The sequence below is a fragment of the Scyliorhinus canicula genome, chromosome 14, assembly GCF_902713615.1.
Source record: "Scyliorhinus canicula chromosome 14, sScyCan1.1, whole genome shotgun sequence".
NCBI lineage: Eukaryota > Metazoa > Chordata > Chondrichthyes > Carcharhiniformes > Scyliorhinidae > Scyliorhinus > Scyliorhinus canicula.
Genome location: NC_052159.1, coordinates 61503809 through 61522718, shown reverse-complemented (window position 1 = coordinate 61522718; position 18910 = coordinate 61503809). Strand labels below are relative to the sequence as shown.

General features: G+C 45.3%; 1 protein-coding gene across 2 annotated transcripts in view; it reads right to left on the bottom strand.

The window, feature by feature from the left end:
- The window catches only part of gucy1a2 (guanylate cyclase 1, soluble, alpha 2), a 292594-nt gene extending 283391 nt beyond the window's left edge, over positions 1–9203 (bottom strand). For both annotated transcript variants that reach the window (XM_038818008.1, XM_038818009.1), the window contains exon 1: positions 8638–9203. In XM_038818008.1, coding sequence (XP_038673936.1) covers positions 8638–8841 — 204 coding nt within the window. In that variant the 5' untranslated portion in view covers positions 8842–9203. The remainder of the gene's footprint in view (positions 1–8637) is intronic.
- Positions 9204–18910: the final 9707 nt, after the last annotated feature.

The following is an 18910-nucleotide window of genomic DNA, read 5'->3' as shown; positions in this document are numbered from 1 at the left end:
GGAAATACTGGAGTCAATGGGAATCTGGGGGGAAACCCTCTTCAGGCTGGTGTCATACTTAGCACAAGGAGGTTAATCAGCTCAATTCCAGGACATCACTGCAGAAATTCCTCAGGGTAATGTCCTGGGCTCAGTCATCTTCAGCTGCTTCCTTAATGACCTTCCTTCCATGACATTCAATGGCATTAATACAGTATCTTCCAAACCCATGATCTTTGCCACATAGTAGGACAAGCGTAACAAATATATGGGAACACTGCCACCTGAAAGTTCCCCTCCAAGCCATTCACCATCCTGACTTAGAACCATGTTGTCTTCCCTCTACTGTCACTGGGTCAAATCCGGGAACTCCCTCTCTAACAGCACTGTGGGTGCTGAACTTAATTTTGATGAGGTGGCCTTTTAATTAACATTTGTGAGATGCTAATGCATGCAAATGAGGGCTGGATTTTGTCACCCGCCGTGGTAACAGAGTTTCCAATGTGGCAGAGAATCCCAGAGTCACCAAAAAAAGGAATCAGCATGATGTTTATAAACATCTAGCTACGATTGACAGCTCTTTGACCACAGTAAAACTCATTAAGTGCTCTCACTTATTTTTCTCTGCAGTAAGCACTTAACTACTTTTGATGTGGTCCAACAGCTGTCAATCATAGCTAGATGTTTGTAAACATTGTGGTTAGTTACACTTGAGATCCATTCAAGCCTGAAGGGAAATTAAATTAAACAATCCAGACTGCTGGTTGTGTGCAAGCTGTGAATCACAGCCTAGTAAAACCAATTTCCCATTGATGTGAATGAAAGCTTTGCAGATCAAATTCTGAGCGTGTTTAAATCCAGCTTAATGTGGTTTTCACTTTCTACGAATTTGGGCCAGCAGGCGTAGGGCACGGGTGAGTTTTAAAGCAGTGATTTTTGTCTGTATTGAGACTGCTCTCTAGCTTGCAGGTACGTCTCTCTGTAATTGGAGCGCTCTCCAATGGGGGTCTCTGTAATGTGGGTTTGTCTGTGGGGGTCCTCTGGTGAGGGGAGGAGGGGCTTTCATGTGGGGGGGGGGCCTCTGATGAGGGTCTCTGCTGGGCAGATCTGTAATGGGGGATCTCTTATGTGGAGTCTCTGTATTGGTTGTTTCTAGTGGGGGTCTCTGTAATGGGGCTGTTTGGTGGGGGGGGGAGTCAGATCACCCTCATACTTTGAGAGGGGTGACCAGACAATCCCGTGGAGTTGGGGGGGGGGGGGGGGAGGATGCCCCGGCATGATCGTGGCTGCATCAGAGAGCCAGTCACTCCAGCAGTAGCTGGGGCCAACCCAGGGCCCGCACTTTCCATTTGGATGAACCCAAGGATGAGGGGACGGAGGACAATTGCCTGCAACTGCATAGCACGGCAGTCCTCCGAGTGGCCCCCATTAAACTGATGCTATGGGTAAATGGTCATTCGCTTGAAATGGAGTTCAACACCAGTGCAGTGATCTTCATGGTTGGACAGAAGATGTTTGACTGCATCAAGCGGGGTATATAGACCCTTGCATTGACTGATAAGCAGGCCAGGTTGGCCATCTATACGGGGGAATCATTAGACATTGCTGAGACTACAATGACCCCTGTCGCTTAGGACATCGATCAGGGCGCTTCCCGCTAATCGTGGTGCGAGGCCATGGGCCCATCCTCTTGGATCGAGACTGGTTACCCCATTTTTGGCTGCAATGGCAGCATTCATCAAACGAGTTCTGGTGGTTTGACTGAGGTTCTAGGAAGATACCCAGAAGTATTCCAACCAGTTTAGGGAAGATTCAGCCCATATTCAGGTTGACCAGGAAGCTACGCCACGCTATTTCTGGGCATGTGCAATTTGTTATGCCTTGCTGGAGAAAGTGGAAGCAGAGCTCACTCATTTGGAGTCCCTAGATATTATCGGGCCCGTCCGTTTCACCGACTGGGCAGCGGTTGTGCCGGTAATGAAGCCAGATAATCGTTTGTGCGGCAACTATAAACTAACAATGACCACGGCTTCCCAGCTAGACTGATACCCCATACCCCGCATAGAGGATCTCTATGCGAAGCTTGCGTGTGGACTCTCATACACAAAATTGGATATGAGCCACGCCTATCTGCAGCTGGATTTGGATCCTGACTACGGGCGGTATGTTACTATAAATGCACATGATGGCCTGTATGAGCATACACAGTTGCCTTTGGAGTGTCCTCTGCCTGTGCTATTTTCCATCACATCATGGAGAGCATCTTGTGAGAATTTCCATGTGTCTCTGTTTATTTAGATGACGTCTTGATTATGGGAGTTTCGGAGCGAGAGGATTTAGATAATTTGGAGACTGTGCTAAAGTACTTCTCAGAGGTTGGAGTTTGTTTACGTCACACAAAGTGCATCTATTGCAAACAAATGGACTCATTAGCAATAGACACCATGGTTTTGTGAAGGGCAGGTCGCGCCTCAGTAACTTGATCGAGTTTTTCGAGGAGGTGACAAAGATTATTGATGAGGGGAGGGCGGTGGATGCTTTTTACATGGACTTCAGTAAAGCCTTTGACAAGGTGCCTCATAGTAGACTGGTACAAAAAGGTGAAGTCTCACGGGATCAGAGGTGAGGTGGCACAATGGATACAGAACTGGCTCGGTCACAGAAGGCAGAGGGTAGCAGTAGAAGGATGTTTTTCTGAATAGAAGGTTGGTTGAATTTCACAGGGATCGGTTTTGTAGTATATGTTTTTTGTAGTATACATAAACAATTTGGAGAAAAATGTAGCTGGTCTGATTAGTAAGTTCGTGGATGACACCAAGGTTGGTGGAGTGGCAGATAGTGTTGAGAATTGTCAGAGGATACAGCAGGATATAGATAGGTTGGAGACTTGGACAGAGAAATTGCAAATGAAGTTTAATCTGGACAAATGTGAGGTAATGTTTATATGTTTAATACAGTAAATGGTAAAACTCTTAGTAATATAGAAAGTCAGAGACATCTGGGCGTACAAGACCCAGATCTTTGCAAGTGGCAACACAAATGGACAAGGTAGTCAAGAAATCATACATAATGCTTGCCTTCAATGGACAGGGCATCGAGTATAAAAACTGGCAAGTCATGTTACAATTGTATATAATCTTGGTAAGGCCACACTTGGAATATTGCGCACAAATCTGGTTGCCACACTACCAGAAGGATGTGAAGGCTTTCGAGAGAGTGCAGAAGAGGTTTACTAGGATGTTGGCTGATCTTGAGGGTGTTAGCTAAGCAGAGAGGCTGAATGGACTCGGACTGTTTTCATTAGAACGACGGAGGTTGATAGAAGTCTACAAGATTATGAGGGGCATGGATAGAGTAATGGGCAGGCACTCTTTCCCAGGGTGGAGGTGTCAGTCACTAGGGGGCATAGGTTTAAGGTCCATGAGGCAAAGCTTTTCTACACCGAGGGTGGTGAGTGCCTGGAATGCTCTGCCAGGGAAGATTGTGGAAACAGATATATTAACGGCGTTCAAATGACATCTCGACAAACACATGGATAGGATGGGTATAGAGGCACTAGGAAGTGCTGAGGGTTTTGGCCAAGGGTGGTATCATGACTGGTACAGGCTTGGAGGGCCAAAGGTCCTGTTCCTGTGCTGTATTGTTCTTTGTTCAGATGGAGGAAGTATGGAGGAAGATGAAGGGAGATGGGGCAGCAGGGTAGCATGGTGGTTAGCATAAATGCTTCACAGCTCCAGGGTCCCAGGTTCGATTCCCGGCTGGGTCACTGTCTGTGTGGAGTCTGCACGTCCTCCCCCTGTGTGCGTGGGTTTCCTCCGGGTGCTCCGGTTTCCTCCCACAGTCCAAAGATGTGCGGGTTAGGTGGATTGGCCATGCTAAATTGCCCGTAGTGTCCTAATAAAAGTAAGGTTAAGGGGGGGGTTGTTGGGTTACGGGTATAGTGTAGATACGTGGGTTTGAGTAGGGTGATCATGGCTCGGCACAACATTGAGGGCCGAAGGGCCTGTTCTGTGCTGTACTGTTCTATGTTCTATGAAGTGATCTACCTTGGTTTTCGAGTGGACTGCGAAGGTTTGCACCCCATCGCGGAGAAGGTGCACGCAATCCAACAGGTCCCCACCCCGATAGATGCTTCAGTTCTTCGTTCTTTTCTCTGCCTTGTAAATTACTATGGAAGTTTCTCCCTAATCTGGTGACCATGCTATCCCCATTACACCTTCTGTTGAAGAAGAATCACGTCTGGGTTTAGGGTCAGCCACAAGAAACCGGCCGCAAGAAACCGCTTTTCAGTGGATAAAGAAGCAGTTGTCGTCGACCGGGTTACTAACCAACTATGATCCTGTGCAGTGCCTTCCCCTATGGTATCGGAGCCATCCTGTCGCACAGACGGAGAACAGAGGGTAAGCAGTGGAAGGGTGCTTTTCTGAATGGAGGGCTATGATGAGTGGTATTTCACAGGGATCAGTGCTGGGACCTTTGCTGTTTGTAGTATATATAAATGATTTGGAGGAAAATGTAACTGGTCTGATTAGTAAGTTTGCAGATGACACAAAGATTGGTGGAATTGCGCATAGCAATGAGGACTGTCAGAGAATACAGCAGGGTATAGATCGGTTGGCGACTTGGGTGGAGAGATGGCAGATAGAGTTTAATCCAGACAAATATGAGGTCATGCATTTTGGAAGGTCTAATACAGGTGAGAAATATATAGTAAATGGCAGAACCCTTAAGAGTATTGACAGGCAGAGGAATCTGGGTGTACAGGTCCACAGGTTACTGAAAGGTTGAGCAGGTTGTGCCTATACTGATCGGATGTTTAGAAGAATGAAAGGTGATCTTACGGAACATCTTAGAGTCTGGGACTCTAGATTCTCGCAGTTTCAAAATAATGCAAATCTAATTTGGAGATGGGGAGGAATTTCTTCCCTTAGTGGGTTATTAGTCTTTGGAATTCTCTATCCCAGAGATCTGTTGAGTCTGGGTCAGTGAATATACTCAAAGCTGAGTACCATAGATTTTTGATCAACAAGGGAGTCAAGTGTTTTGGGGATGCAGCCATGAAAGTGGAGTTAAGGGCACAGTCAGATCATAATTGAATGGCGGAACGGGCTCAAGGGGTCAAATGACCTCCTCCTGTTCCCAACTACATATGTTCTTATATACCTATACCCTTGCTGTTGCCTGTCAGGCAGCTAGCCCAGACTACTGCTACTTATTCCAGTCCCAAGATGAGAGTTTCAGAAGGAAAAATGTTTGAAATTGTCCTCTGCAGCCAATGGAGTTTCCCCCATTGAAAGCCAGCAGCCTTCCAGCAACCATGCTGAAGTCATTGGAATAGGACTACATAGGAGCATGAGGGCAGATGTTGGCACACAGGAAAAAACAACACCTTATATTTATACAGCATAGTTAAAGTAATGAAACTTCTCAATGTGCTTCACAGCAGCATTATAAAAAGTATGCCACTGAGTCATACAAGGAGAATTAGTTCAAATGGCCAGAAGGTGGGCCAAAGAGCTAGGTTTCAGGTGTATCTCAAATGACGAAAGAGAGGTAGAGAGATGGGGAAGTGTAGGAAAGGGTATTGCTGAGCTTGGGGCCAAGGCAACTTAAGGGACGTCCACCAATGGTGGAGTAATTAAAATCAGGATTACACAGGAGACCAGAATTGGAGGAGAGCAGATATTTCAGACTTTTCTGGGGCTGGAGAGGTTACAGAGACAGGGAGGGCAAAGACCATGGAGGGATTTGAAAACCAGGATAAGAATTTTTTAAGTCAAGACGTCACTAGACCGAGAGCCAATGGAGATCAGCAAGCAGCGTGGTGATAGTGAAACAGGATTTGCTGCAAGTTAAGAAATGGGCAGCAGACTTTTGGGTGAAAGTTAAACAGAGAGTAGAATGTAGGAGTTCAGCAATGTGTGTTTTTGAATAGTTGAGTCTGGAGGCAACAAAGACATGAATAAGGTTTTCATCAGCAGATGAGCTGAGATAGAGGCTATAAGGTGATGTTACTGAGATGGAAATAAGCAGTCTTAATGATGGAATGTTTAGGCTGGAAGCTCATCTCTGGGTGAAATATGTGATGGCAGATATTCTTGCATTGTGGCCTAGTGGATGCTGTGGTGGTCAGTAGGTGAGAGAAGCTATGGTGTGGGAATGTTGGTGGATGAATATTACGGTTACCATTATTGATATTGTGCTCAAATGGGTTTGTTGTGGACAGTATAGATGGAAAGGGGTTGTTGAGGTTGTCTCCTCTCTTCCTCCTCATGATCTTGTCCTTGAGCGGCTTGCTGTATAACCAGTGGTGAGGGCTGCCCTCAATGATGGCAAGGGCCTACAGCATGCAACAGACCATCAAAAATGTTGACACGTACTGCTGGACTCCTCCAGAGTGATCCAGGCAGCAGAACATTGTTTCAGCATATTAATAATCTTCATACATGCACTTGGGTCATCAGTAATTTGGTCAGCAGATTTCATTTGTCACCCAGTTACTACCCTTTGGTTTGTCATGGTGATTCAAATGCAACTAGCACATCTGACTGCCAAGAATGAGGGTATAATTGCTGCCAAGATACCAGTCATTGATCTGCATGTTTCTCTGCCTCTGCTTACACACAAGCTGGACAGTGAGGCAGTGAAACCCATTTTGTAGAGGAAAGGGTTAACATCAGAAGGATAGGCAATACTAATGTAATAATGATGTCAAATCACATGACTGAGAAGTAAAAGAGATCTGTAAGGAGGATGAGCTCCAACCTCGTGAAGAGGTCCAAATGTGTCAACACTTGCTGAAAATAAAGTACAATGGTTTTGAGAAGCTACAGACTCCGGCAGTATACTTTGGGAGAATAGACAATCACCGAAACCCCTGTCTGGAACCTGGCCACAAAACATGATGACAGTGGATAAAAGACCCAGTGAACCTTAAAGGAAGATTCAGGGCTGGCAAGAAAATAGATCCTGGGAAGAAAGACAAAATAAAAGAATCAATTCAGACTCACCAAGATGTTGGAACATGGCGGGAGCAATAGACGCAAGCTTAGAATCAAATGGGGAAACGAGACAGCACTGAGCACAGACCCAAAGCAGAGAGCAGAACCCAAAGCAGAACTCCCACTCTGTAGCAATTATGGCAACTCCCAGTTTAATAATAATTGTTGCGGGGCTTCAGGTGTGTGTGTGTAGGGGGGGGGGGGGGGGGGGGGGGGGGGGGTGACGACTTACTGCTCGGTTAGGGAGCAGGGTGGGTTATACAGCGCCCCATAAAATCTAGCCCTTAACTGTTTTATCTCTCCACAGATATTGTCTGTCTTGCTCAGTATTTTCAGCATCTTCTGCTTTTATTCCCAATATCCACAGTAATGTCCTCTCGCTATATCAGGCTTCCATTTCCAATACCTACAATTTATTTAAACTATAAAGGATGCATACTGGCATTAGAATTATTTACATTTGTGACCAAGGCAACATGAGGCGTGAACTCAAAATACAACATTGAATTTCAAAGTACTTCAAAAAGCGGTCTCAAATCATATAAAATGACCTGTTGAAGATAGAATGCAGTGATGTAAGGTATATTGTGTTTTCATTAGTATTAATAATACGCCCCAGAGTTGTATCTACTGCATTTCTAAAATGATCCTTTTCATTTTCCTTTTAACAGCAAAGTGCACTAATAATGAAACATACATTACGTGAACAAAATCCGTGCGCCAGCTGGGAAGCAATTGAAGAGGTTTAAAGGTGATCGATCAGGTAAGGAATATTATTCATATTTCAGGGTATTTTTATGATTAATGTTTAAGGACATATTTTCCTCCTTTTGGTGATTTCCTGCAGACAGTAAGAGCAGTGTGCCACTGAGGTAAATGCGGGATCGGAATACTCTTCTAACACGAAGGCAATTGCCGGATTATTTGTTTTTAAAATCAATCGGCTGGAATGAGCGCAATCGCGCGCGGTGAGCGGTACCTCCGCCTTTCAAAGTGACCGCCGGAGCGTGCCAGGTAATAACAAGCCAACATTTGCTGGGATGCGATGTGCTGCTTAAAGTTGGAATGTCCTCTCAAGCAGATAGTCACATCGACGCACTTACAGTCTAAAGGTGAATGGGTTGCAACCGACCCCGAAAGAACATCGCAGAATTAGCTTCCGTGTGATCAACACAAGGTTGTACCGGACTGTATTTTCGGGGTCGTGAGTGCCATTAACCGTGAATTCATCAATTAGGCAGAGAAGTTTGGACGCCTCCTTCATGATTTGTAAGGAGGAGGGAAGGGGGGGAGGGGAGGGGGGTGGGCAACAAAGCTACCAACGCGCATTTTGATTAACTAATGCCAGAGGGAGCGCACCTGACTCTGCAATCAAAGTAAGCAATGGGCCAGTTCCGAACATCACTAATAACATTCCCCTTCAACTTTTCGCCAGCCTATTCACACGATTATTTAAAAATGAACAGGAGCGGGCGACCGCGAAGCACCAGAGAGTCGGGCTCAGGGGGAACCCGGTGCTATGATTGTCCACACCAGGCTCAGAAGTGTCTTGAGTGTGAGGGAGGCAGATGGAAATGCGGCGGAGAGAGGGGATGGCGGGGGTAAGGAGGGGGGTGGGGGGGGGAGAGGAGCACGAGTGGGCTTCCCGTCTCTTTACCGTTGGAAAGACAAGTTTCCGGATGCTCTCTCCCAGGCAGTCCAGGTTGACGCGCCTGCGAGCGACGCTCCTGCTGCCGGCTCCCGAGCCGGACCTCTTGCCGTTCAGCACCCGGGAAAAGGGACACCCGCCGTCCTCGGGGCTCTCCGGGTAATCCGAGCCGGTGGAGCTGAACGATTCGGATGAAATCTTCCTGCCGGACATTCCGAATCAGTCAATCCTGTACATGCAGTCCGAAAAAAAGGCGCCGAAGCCCAGAGCGCTGCTCTGCTCCGTCAGCTCGGCACATCCCCGAGCTTTATAGCTGCGATCGCCACAGGAAATTAGTCATCGAGAACGCGCCTTCCCTTCACCCCGCCGCTCATCTCTCTTCAATCCAAACAATCCTGGGCAAGAAGAGGGGGGGTGGGGGCGGTTCTCCCCGGGAACAAACATCTTTCCCACCGTCCTGGCGATCACGTGTTTACCAGACGTCTTTAAGGTCGCCCCAAATTGTCCCGAACAGACGTCGCGGTGCAATCCTGAGGGAAAAGATCACAACCTGCTCTCCATCCTGCCTGGGAAATATTCCCACACTCCCATTTTACCCCCCCCCCCCCCCCCCCCCCACCCCACGCGGGAACCATCCCAGCCTTTCACATCACAGCCCTGCTACCCACCCCCAAATAAAACACACACAAACCATCGTTTGGTATCCTCCTCTCCACAACTTTTACTGTAAAACATCTCCGTACATGGAATGAGCGGAGGGATTATGTGTTTTACAGTAAGTTTGAGAAAGCAAGCAGTTTAGTTTCATGGTCTGATGACTTCAACAGTAGTGTGTGCATAACTATAAACGGGAGGGGGCACCACATGTACAGTGTTATATATGCAGAGCCAAAGGTACAATGGCAACTGAGGCGCGTCCCTAAGTCTGGATCGGACGGGGGTAGGTTTATAAGAACCTGGTGGTATTGCAGATGCGTTGCGCATCCCTTTAGAAACAGCTTTTTTTTTATTTTGCGAGATGCCGTTTGTCGAAGTGGACATGGACTGTGAAAGTGGCGTCATATCGAAGAGTTTGCAAAATATTTTCCCAATCTATTTCTCGCATGGAGTCACTTCTGCGGCTGTGTAGCTCCGAGGGAAATTTTAAATTCGCTGTTAATCGGATTTACTAAATGAGTTATGTCTCACTTGTCTCATTCCTTGCTTGGAGCAGTGCAGATTTTATGAGTTTTTTTCCCCCGATGCAAATTATTCTAAACATAATGATAACTTTTTTGAGCCTGAAACTTTTATAATAATTTTAATACTGACAGGGGAAACATAATAAGGAAAAGAGGTTGAAGAATTACTAAAAAGGATCTTCCTTAAACAGTGTGTGGCTTGCCCAAGTAGAGAGGAAGCTGTGCTGCCTCCAATTTTGGCGAAGGAAGCGGGGTTTATGTTACCGTGGGAGAACATCTTGGTAAGAATGATCATAATCGCATCAGATTTAAAGTAGTTACAGAACGAGAAAAATAAAAAAATAAAAATACCCAACTGGAAGAGAGCCAATTTAAGTGTTGAAAAGAGGGGATTCAACTTGCGGTCAAAGGCGAACTAGAACGAAGTGTGATCAGATAAATAGTAAATGAGCGAGTACATTGGGTGCAAACCAAGTATATTCCCATCGGAGGAAGAAGGCAGCCCCCAGATTACAAAGGAAACAGAGGTCAAGTGACAGAATGGAACGGTTCCTCAATGGGGTGCGTTCTGAGTTGCAAAGGAAGCAAAGGCAGAGATAGAAGAGTCTCTGATAACACTGACATTTCTCCATGCATGCAAAGTGCGCCAGACGACTGGAGGATTGCAAATCTTACACCTTTTTTTCAAAACAGGGGTACGGGAGATAAACCTGGTAACGACAGGTCAATGAATCTACATCAGCGGTGGGAAAACTACTGGACATCATTGTCAAGGACAACATTAATTCTCACGTGTAGAAGCGTGTTAATAAAGGACATCCAGCTCTGATTTGTTAAAGGTAATTTATGACTAACCTAATTGAGTTCTTCGAGACAACAGGAAATGTTGATGAAATGTGTGCATCTACGATCTTTGAAAAGGCGTTTGATATAAGTACTGTACCACATTGCAGATACATGTATTTGTACGATAGAAGCACATAGCATTAAAGGGGTGGTGATAGCTTGGGTACCTAATTGGCTAAGGGGTAGGAGGCAGAGACTAGTGGTGAACTGGTGTTTTTCTGACTATTGAGTCAGTATTGGGCCCATTACGTTTCTTATTGCATATAAATAATATGGATTAGGGTATAGGGAGTATGGTTTTCAAGTTTGAGATGATTCAAAAGGTGCCCACATAGTAAATAATGAGATAGTATTAAACATGAGAAGTATAGACAAACTAATGAAGTCGGCAGATACATGGTGGATGCAATTTAATGTAAGTGTGATTTCTTTGGAGAAACAACGTAGAGCAGCAATGCAATCTGTAAATTGTACTACTTCGAGGAGAGTGCTGGAGAAGAGAGACCTGGAATGCACATCAATGAATCCTTAAAGGTGACGGAATACCTTTTTAAGCCTGTTAAGACAAATGGGACCCTTGATTTTGTGAATACAAAGACATGAAAGTCATGCTAAAGCTTTCTAAATCACTGTGGATGATTCTGGGCACCACACTTTAGGATGGATGTTAAAGCCCTCCAGACGGTACAGTGGAGGGGATGCAGTTGTTCTCCTCAGATCAGAGAAGGTTAAAAGTGGTGTTCAAAACTGAGGAGTTCCGATACAGCAAGTAGGGAGAAACGTTTTCTCCAGCAAGTGGATTCATAACCAAATGTCATAGATGTAAAATAATTGGCAAAAGAATCAGAAGGGCATTGCAGTTAAATTTCATCACACGGACGATTGTTAAGATCGAAAACGCACCACCTGTAAGTGTGGTTGAATCAGATTTCAGAAGGATAGACACGAAGTTGAAGAGGATTAATTTGCAGGGCTATGGGGGAAAGGCTAGGGTGTGGGACAGCTCTATCAAAAACCTGACACAGAGCCCACAGGTTAGTCTGGATCGTCCCAGGAACAGCAATTATTGTCAGATTGCGGCTCCGCTCAAAATTCCCTGACCTGATGCTGCCACGACTTTCTTCCCGGACCTTCCAAACCTGACCTTTTTCCACAAATTCAGGGCGCAACGTTCCTCAGGGAGCCCTGTCGCAGCGGAGTGGGGTCGAGGAAAGACATAGCTTGCCTCTTTTTTGTGTCACCAGCTGTCATGTGGTATGGTTAAAGGTGTGGTTTGAGTGATGAATGGGCAAGTGGATGAATGGGTATGGTGGTAGGGTGGGTAAGTGGGTAGGTGAGGTAACAGGTGGCTGTGATGGCAGGTAGGTGAGGTAGTAAATGGATAGAGTGTCAGGTGGTTAGGTGGCAGCTAGGTGAGGGGGCAGTTAGGTGTGAGAGTAGTTGGATGATTGAAGGAGTAGTTGCACCCAGTTGGGTTGCAGGAGGCGGGGGTTAGTCGGGCTGGATCTGGGCAGAGCGCAGTCGGGTCTGGTTGGGGATAGTTAATATTTGAGTGATTGGGCGATGGGGTCAGGGGGACAGTCGGTGTGAGTGATTGGGGAGGGGCGTCAAATCACTCGTTACAACTAGGTTTTAATGTCTAACATTTTCTGGGTAACTGCCAGGTAAGTAGCAAGCAACTATCCGAAGTCTCCTACTCCAATTCGGAGGAACTTGCGAAGGGTCCCGGGGAACAAGGGTTGTCCCATCAGAAGTGGAAACTTCCAGGAATATTCCCATGTAGTTCAGCGCATCAGCACTTCCACAGGGCTCCGTGCGCCTCTTCAGTCGGGCGTCCTGACTCTGGCAATCCGGAGGCCTTTGGGCCATTCATTCAGGCAACATCTAACCATTCGGAAAAAGTGTTTTTACAAAGCTCACTGCACGTCTTTTGAGAGTTGAAATTTAAGATTTACTTTAAAAAGTTAACACGAGACCTGGACTACCGATTCCAACATAACACGTACATGATGCTGAATGATTGTTAATTTATTTACCCATTGGTAAATAAGATAGGGCTCAGTAGACCCCAAAAGATCAAGAAGGTACAGGAGAGATTTCTGTGTTATTGCGTTATATAAAATAAGCCAATAAGACAATGTTTATTTACTTCCTGTACACCTATTAATGTGCGTCACTGTATTTTCATTGAATGCGACTTGGATTCGTCATGCCAATATACTGTGCTGGTATTGTTCCATACCAGCGAATAACAGTGACTCAATGGTTGTTAGCCACGAAGAGTGATGTTGCCGACACAGTGGCAAAGTAGAGGATCCCACTGTCCATCAGGATAACCGTGGTTATCTCATACCCAGGCATTCTAGCAAACTAATATTAAATTTATGACATATTTTCCAAAGAAGTCACATTGGACTAAGAACGTTAACTATGTTTCTCTCTGCAGAGATGCTGCCACACCTGCCGAATTTTCCCAGCACTTTGGTTTCATTTCAGATATCCAGTACCCAGTATGTTGCTTTAATTTCATCACATATACACCGTGTTCAGCGACCCAATACCAATAATTAACACAATACTTTCCTGCATTATAGAATTGTTTTGGAACTCATGTAAGGATGAATAATGTTGCAAGATTTCAATGAAAAGTAAATACATTTGCCATTTACAACCGTTCTCTGCCATATGGGCAGCACGGCAGCATAGTGGTTAGCGCAATTGCTTCACAGCTCCAGGGTCCCAGGTCCGATTCCGGCTTGGGTCACTGTCTGTGCAGAGTCTGAACGTTCTCCCCGTGTGTGCGTGGGTTTCCTCTGAGTGCTCTGGTTTCCTCCCACAGTCCAAAGATATGCAGGTTAGGTGGATTGGCCGTGCTAAATTGTCCTTAGTGTCCAAAATTGCCCTTAGTGTTGGGTGGGGTTATGGGGATAGGGTGGAGGTGTGGGCTTGGGTAGGGTGCTCTTTCAAAGAGCCGGTGCAGACTCGATGGGCCGAATGGCCTCCTTCTGCCCTGTAAATTCTATGATATTGAGAGCATTGACATAAAATTACCGATGTTTATTTTCTTCGGTCTGAGCTGTATTACGAAACACTTTCTTTTATTTCCAATCAGGCCCCAGATCTGAAAGAACAAGCGTGGACCACACTAGATCCCGCAGGAATGTACTTTATCTTAATACCCAGCATTTTTATAAGTACACGTGGCATGATGATGGCCTTTGCCAATCGCCAGTAAATGCTAGCTTACTTGTAAGCTACAATTTCCCGTACCTTGTAAATAAAAGGAATAACTAGTTTAAAGAGATAGGGCAAATCCTTAAAGCAGAGAGATGCTGGGTGTGCGCACTCTGATTGTCTGTAAAACTGGTCGCACGGATTTCCCACGTATCTGCATGAGCGATTCATTCCAGATCGTACAAGGGAGTACAAGGGAGATTCGCATCGCTCGCCGAATAATGATGTTTCGGTATCCTGTCATAGAAAAGTAATAGGATTCATTACTCGTCATTTACATATTTTATAGTTGCAATCTGTGCAACGTGACAAATTGCCTGAGAAAGTGTTTACATTTAATTTGCTGCAGGCCTCAACCTGGGGATTTCAGCTGGCTTCAGCGTCCTGTGCGTGCGTGTCGTGGTGGTGGGTGGGGGGGGATTAAAGGATGAACCAATACATTAAAACAAGTTACAATTTGCAATCATACGGCGCTTGAAAACTTCCCAGTTTCACTGGCGAGTATTCAAATTAGAATCACAAAAGGAAATATTAAGAGAGTTAAACAACAGCTCGGTCAAAGTGATAGGTTGTTTTAAAAGGAGAAAGGTGGGGAGGGGGGTGTTGAGAGAGCTTCATTATTGAATGGCAAGACCACTAACATGGACACCGGTTCAGTAATTTGTCTAGTTTGTTAAACTTATGAAACGAATTAAGAGACCAGTGTGGCCGGAAGGGGCTGCTGGATATACACATGGGTTTGAGACGCCTTTTAGATTGGTCAGTATTATAAACTGAAAATCCGCGGATGTGGGGCACACTCAATAGCCCCGAGGCAGAAACGAAAGCGTGTACAATTGCATCCCGCCTTCAGAAAACAAGCACATATCTGACTAACCGGTGAAGTTACTGCACTTTTGCATATTATTTCAAACCAGAATCGAGTTTTTTTTTCTGGAGGCTGCCACGGGCCACGAGACTGTGCACAACGCCACGTCAAGGCAAGATGGCAAATGCATGTGACATTAATGGCACACATCAGGAGTCAAATTGCTACCCCGCGGCGTGTCACATCGCATTTTCTATCGGAACTGATGTCATTACTCAGCATCGAGATGTTTAAAAAGAGTCTCATGTGCAGCAATACAGATAAATGGTAATTATCAACATTATACTTCAAGGTTGCAATGAACACACAATGATAGCACTTCTGCGTATATCTGGGTACTTATAATTTGGATTAAAGGAAAGTGTCAGTACCAAATTGCTTAAAACAAATTGCATTACGTGGTTTGCTGTTGATGATGAATTTAGGGTCAGATTTGCAAAGGCCAGGAGGAGATCCAGCTTTCCATGTAAAAACATATCTGGGATCAGCCTTGGGGCACTAAACAATGAAAGATCAGTAACAAAGAATGAAAACGATCTCAAATACAAAGATAATCAAATACTTCCCAACACAAATGAGTCAAGTGAAAAAACTATTATTCCCCACAAGGTTTGGATTTTTGGCGCAGACCATCTAACATGTCAACTTTGACATACCATTTTGGATAATGCCGTGCTTATCCCGTCTGTTATGATGTGGAGATGCCGGCATTGGACTGGGGTGAGCACAGTAAGAAGTCTTACAACACCAGGTTAAAGTCCAACAGGTTTGTTTCAAACACTAGCTTACAGAGCACTGCTCCTTCCTCACCTGAAAGCTAGTGTTTGAAACAAACATGTTGGACTTTAACCTGGTGTTGTAAGACTTCTTACTGTAGGAAGGAGCAGTGCTCTGAAAGCTAGTGTTTGAAACAAACATGTTGGACTTTAAACTGGTGTTGTAAGACTTCTTACTGTGCCCATTTGTTATAAAGCAATGTCAACACTTGTTTTCCAACTCAATTCGCTGTACTTTCTGTCTGTCGAGACATACTGGCTGGCAGCTAAATACTGTCCCATCCCACCCTCCTTAGTACTTCAATTAAAGAGGCGTCGGCAGTTTTCGACATCCCCTGAATATCCTCGCCTTGCTTTCTGCTCCAGTGCATTACTGTTTTCAAACTCTACTTTCAGCCATGTGCAATTGCTAAAGTGCAGGGAATAGTGTTCAGTGACACATTTTTGGCTTTGAATGTACCGGTTATATTTAGCTATTTGTATATTTTCTGAGGTTCCATTTGATCAGTGTTTTGACATCTGGCAAACTGCCCATCTTGGCTGAGTAGTAACATTTTTGTTTCTCAAGTCAAAAGGCCGTTGGTCTGAGTTCCACACCAGATATCTGACCAGATAATCACAGTAAAGAGATGAGTAGTTAAACAACAATGTAAAATACATGGTATAAAAACAGTCAAACGATTAATAGCTGCCTTTAGTGTGGAAATAACAATGTGCAACATCTTGCAATCCGTCAGCCATGTTGGTGTACCAGTTGTGTAAATCCAGTCCTGCATTCCAGGTTTACTCATGACAAACTGCTTAATCATTTGAGGAGCTTTAGCAAGAAGAAATGATACTGTGAGATTGACTCGTCCTCTTGGCTGGTGAGCAACATGTCAGTGTCAGCCAAGATCTTCTGCCTCTGCATGTTTTCATTTTTCGCTCCAAATCCACCTCAGTTATATTTTCCATATTAAAAATTGCGCTTGTACTTCAATTTAATACTACCATAAATCCCAATATAATCATCCTGAACAATATTTGATCTTTCCACTCTGTTAACTTGAAAATCTATGAAAACCGTGCTTTCAATAAAAGGTATCAGTTACAATATCCTGTAGTACAGTGTGTTACTTTGGCCGGCACCATTTTGTGTCTACTACCACTGTCAGGAAACAGAGACGTCCGGTGGCGGAGTGAGTGGTCCCACACAGGGTGGCTCCTGCTTGAAGGCATTGGTTTTGGTCCCTTTTACTCGAACTTTGGGGAATGTTGCCGGAAAAGTTGTGCAGAGAGGGGAGGGGGATCAGTTCTCCCCCAGATGGGCATATCTGCGGCTTATCAAACTTGACAGAAGACAGCGAGAGCCCTGGCTAAAGAATTGGAGGAGACTCGTGGCGCAGTATCAGTTGGAAAATTGGCGGAGAGGGAAGTGTCATTTTTGACTGGAAAGCTGCCATTGGAGCAGCTGATGAGCTTCATTTAGGATGAATTTCGGCAGCAGTGTAAAGAAATGCAGAGTGACTGATCAAAGGTGATTGACGGGGCAGTGGCACCTCTTCGTGGGACTTTGGAATGAGTAGAGAAGAGCCTGGAGGTGCAGGGGGTGACGATCCAGGAGGTGGTGCCTGACCAGAGTGACCGGATTGTGTCGCTGGAAGCGGAGATGGTGATCCTGGAGCACCTGTGCAAGATGTTGCGAGTGAAGGAGGAGGATGAGGAAAAGGGGTCCAGGCGACAGAATATTCAGATTATGTGCCTACCCGAGGGAGTGGAGGGAATGAGTGCAGCAGGCTTTGCCATGAGGATGCTGGCCTCGTTGGTTGAAAAGAAGGTGCTGGACAAGGCCTCGGTGGTGAGTCAGGCCCATAGGTCCCTAAGGCAGAGGCCAAGAGCGGGGGAGCCGCTACAGGTAGTGATTGTGTGTATGTACAGGACAAGGAAAAGATCCAGAGAAGGGCCAGGGCACAACAGACTGCGATTGGGAAGGAAACCAAATCTAGATTTATCAGGACATTGGTGCAGAGCTGGCCAAGAGATGGGCAGGGTTTTTCTGTTGAAGTTAAGTTGCTGCTTTTTTCGGAGGGGGCTCTTCAGTGCTGAGAGTACAATGTTAAAGTGTATTGAACTCTGTTATGTTCTGTACAGTGCATGAGGGGTTGTTGTGGGTCAGGGTAGGGCAGTGGGCAGTTTGAGAATGATCGATATGTAGGCCATTTTGGGGTGATGTTTGTTGCATTAGGTTGGTGTGGAGTACTCTCGCTTTTAGTGTTTCCACTGCCATCTGAACTTGTCCTTCTGTCTTCCCACTCTTGATATTCTTTACAGCTTTTCTTATTTCATATTTCAGTACCTCAGGTTCTAGTTCTTCTTTTAACTTCAAATCTTTATTGTTTATTTTTTATGCTTCTTCTTACATTTCCTGTAATAAGTTCCCATCTGCCTAATCTTGTCCTTATCACAAAACACACACGTCTCTGTTTTTGCCCTTGATACCTACACCTGGGTTTACATATTTCCAGCTTTGATCTTGACCAGTGAATACATTTTCTTATGTTACCATTCTTGATGTTATAGCAGAGCACTTAAAAAACAGTGGCAGTATTGGGCAGAGTCAGCATAGATTTATGGGGGGGAAATCATGCTTGACAAATGTACCGGAATTCTTCAAGTACATAACTAGTAGAGGGGAGCTAGTGAATGTGGTGTATTTGGACTTTCAGATGGCTTTCGACAAAGTCCCACAAAAGGGCAGCACAGTAGCATTGTGGATAGCACAATTGCTTCACAGCTCCAGGTTCCCAGGTTCGATTCCGGCTTGGGTCACTGTCTGTGCGGAGTCTGCACATCCTCCCCGTGTGTGCGTGGGTTTCCTCCAGGTGCTCCGGTTTCCTCCCACAGTCCAAAGATGTGCAGGTTAGGTGGATTGGCCATGATAAATTGCCCTTAGTGTCCAAAATTGCCCTTAGTGTTGGGTGGGGTTACTGGGTTATGGGAATAGGGTGGAGGTGTTGACCTTGGGTAGGGTGCTCTTTCCAAGAGCCGGTGCAGACTTGATGGGCCGAATGGCCTCCTTCTGCACTGTCAATTCTATGATAATCTATGAAAAAGAGATTAGATGTCAAATTAAAGAGTTTGGGGTTTTGGAGTAGATAGAAAACTGTTTGGCAGACAGGAAACAAAGAGTAGGAATTAATGGGTCTTTTTCTAAACGGCAGGCAGTGATTAGTGAGGTACGAAAGGGATCGGTGCTGGGAACCCAGCTATTCACACTATAGAGCAATGATTTGAGTGATGTAACAAAATGTAATATCTCCAAAGTTTCAGAAGTCACAAATTTGGGTAGGTGAGTGAGCTTTGAGGAGAATGCAGAGATCCTTCAGTGTGACTTGGAC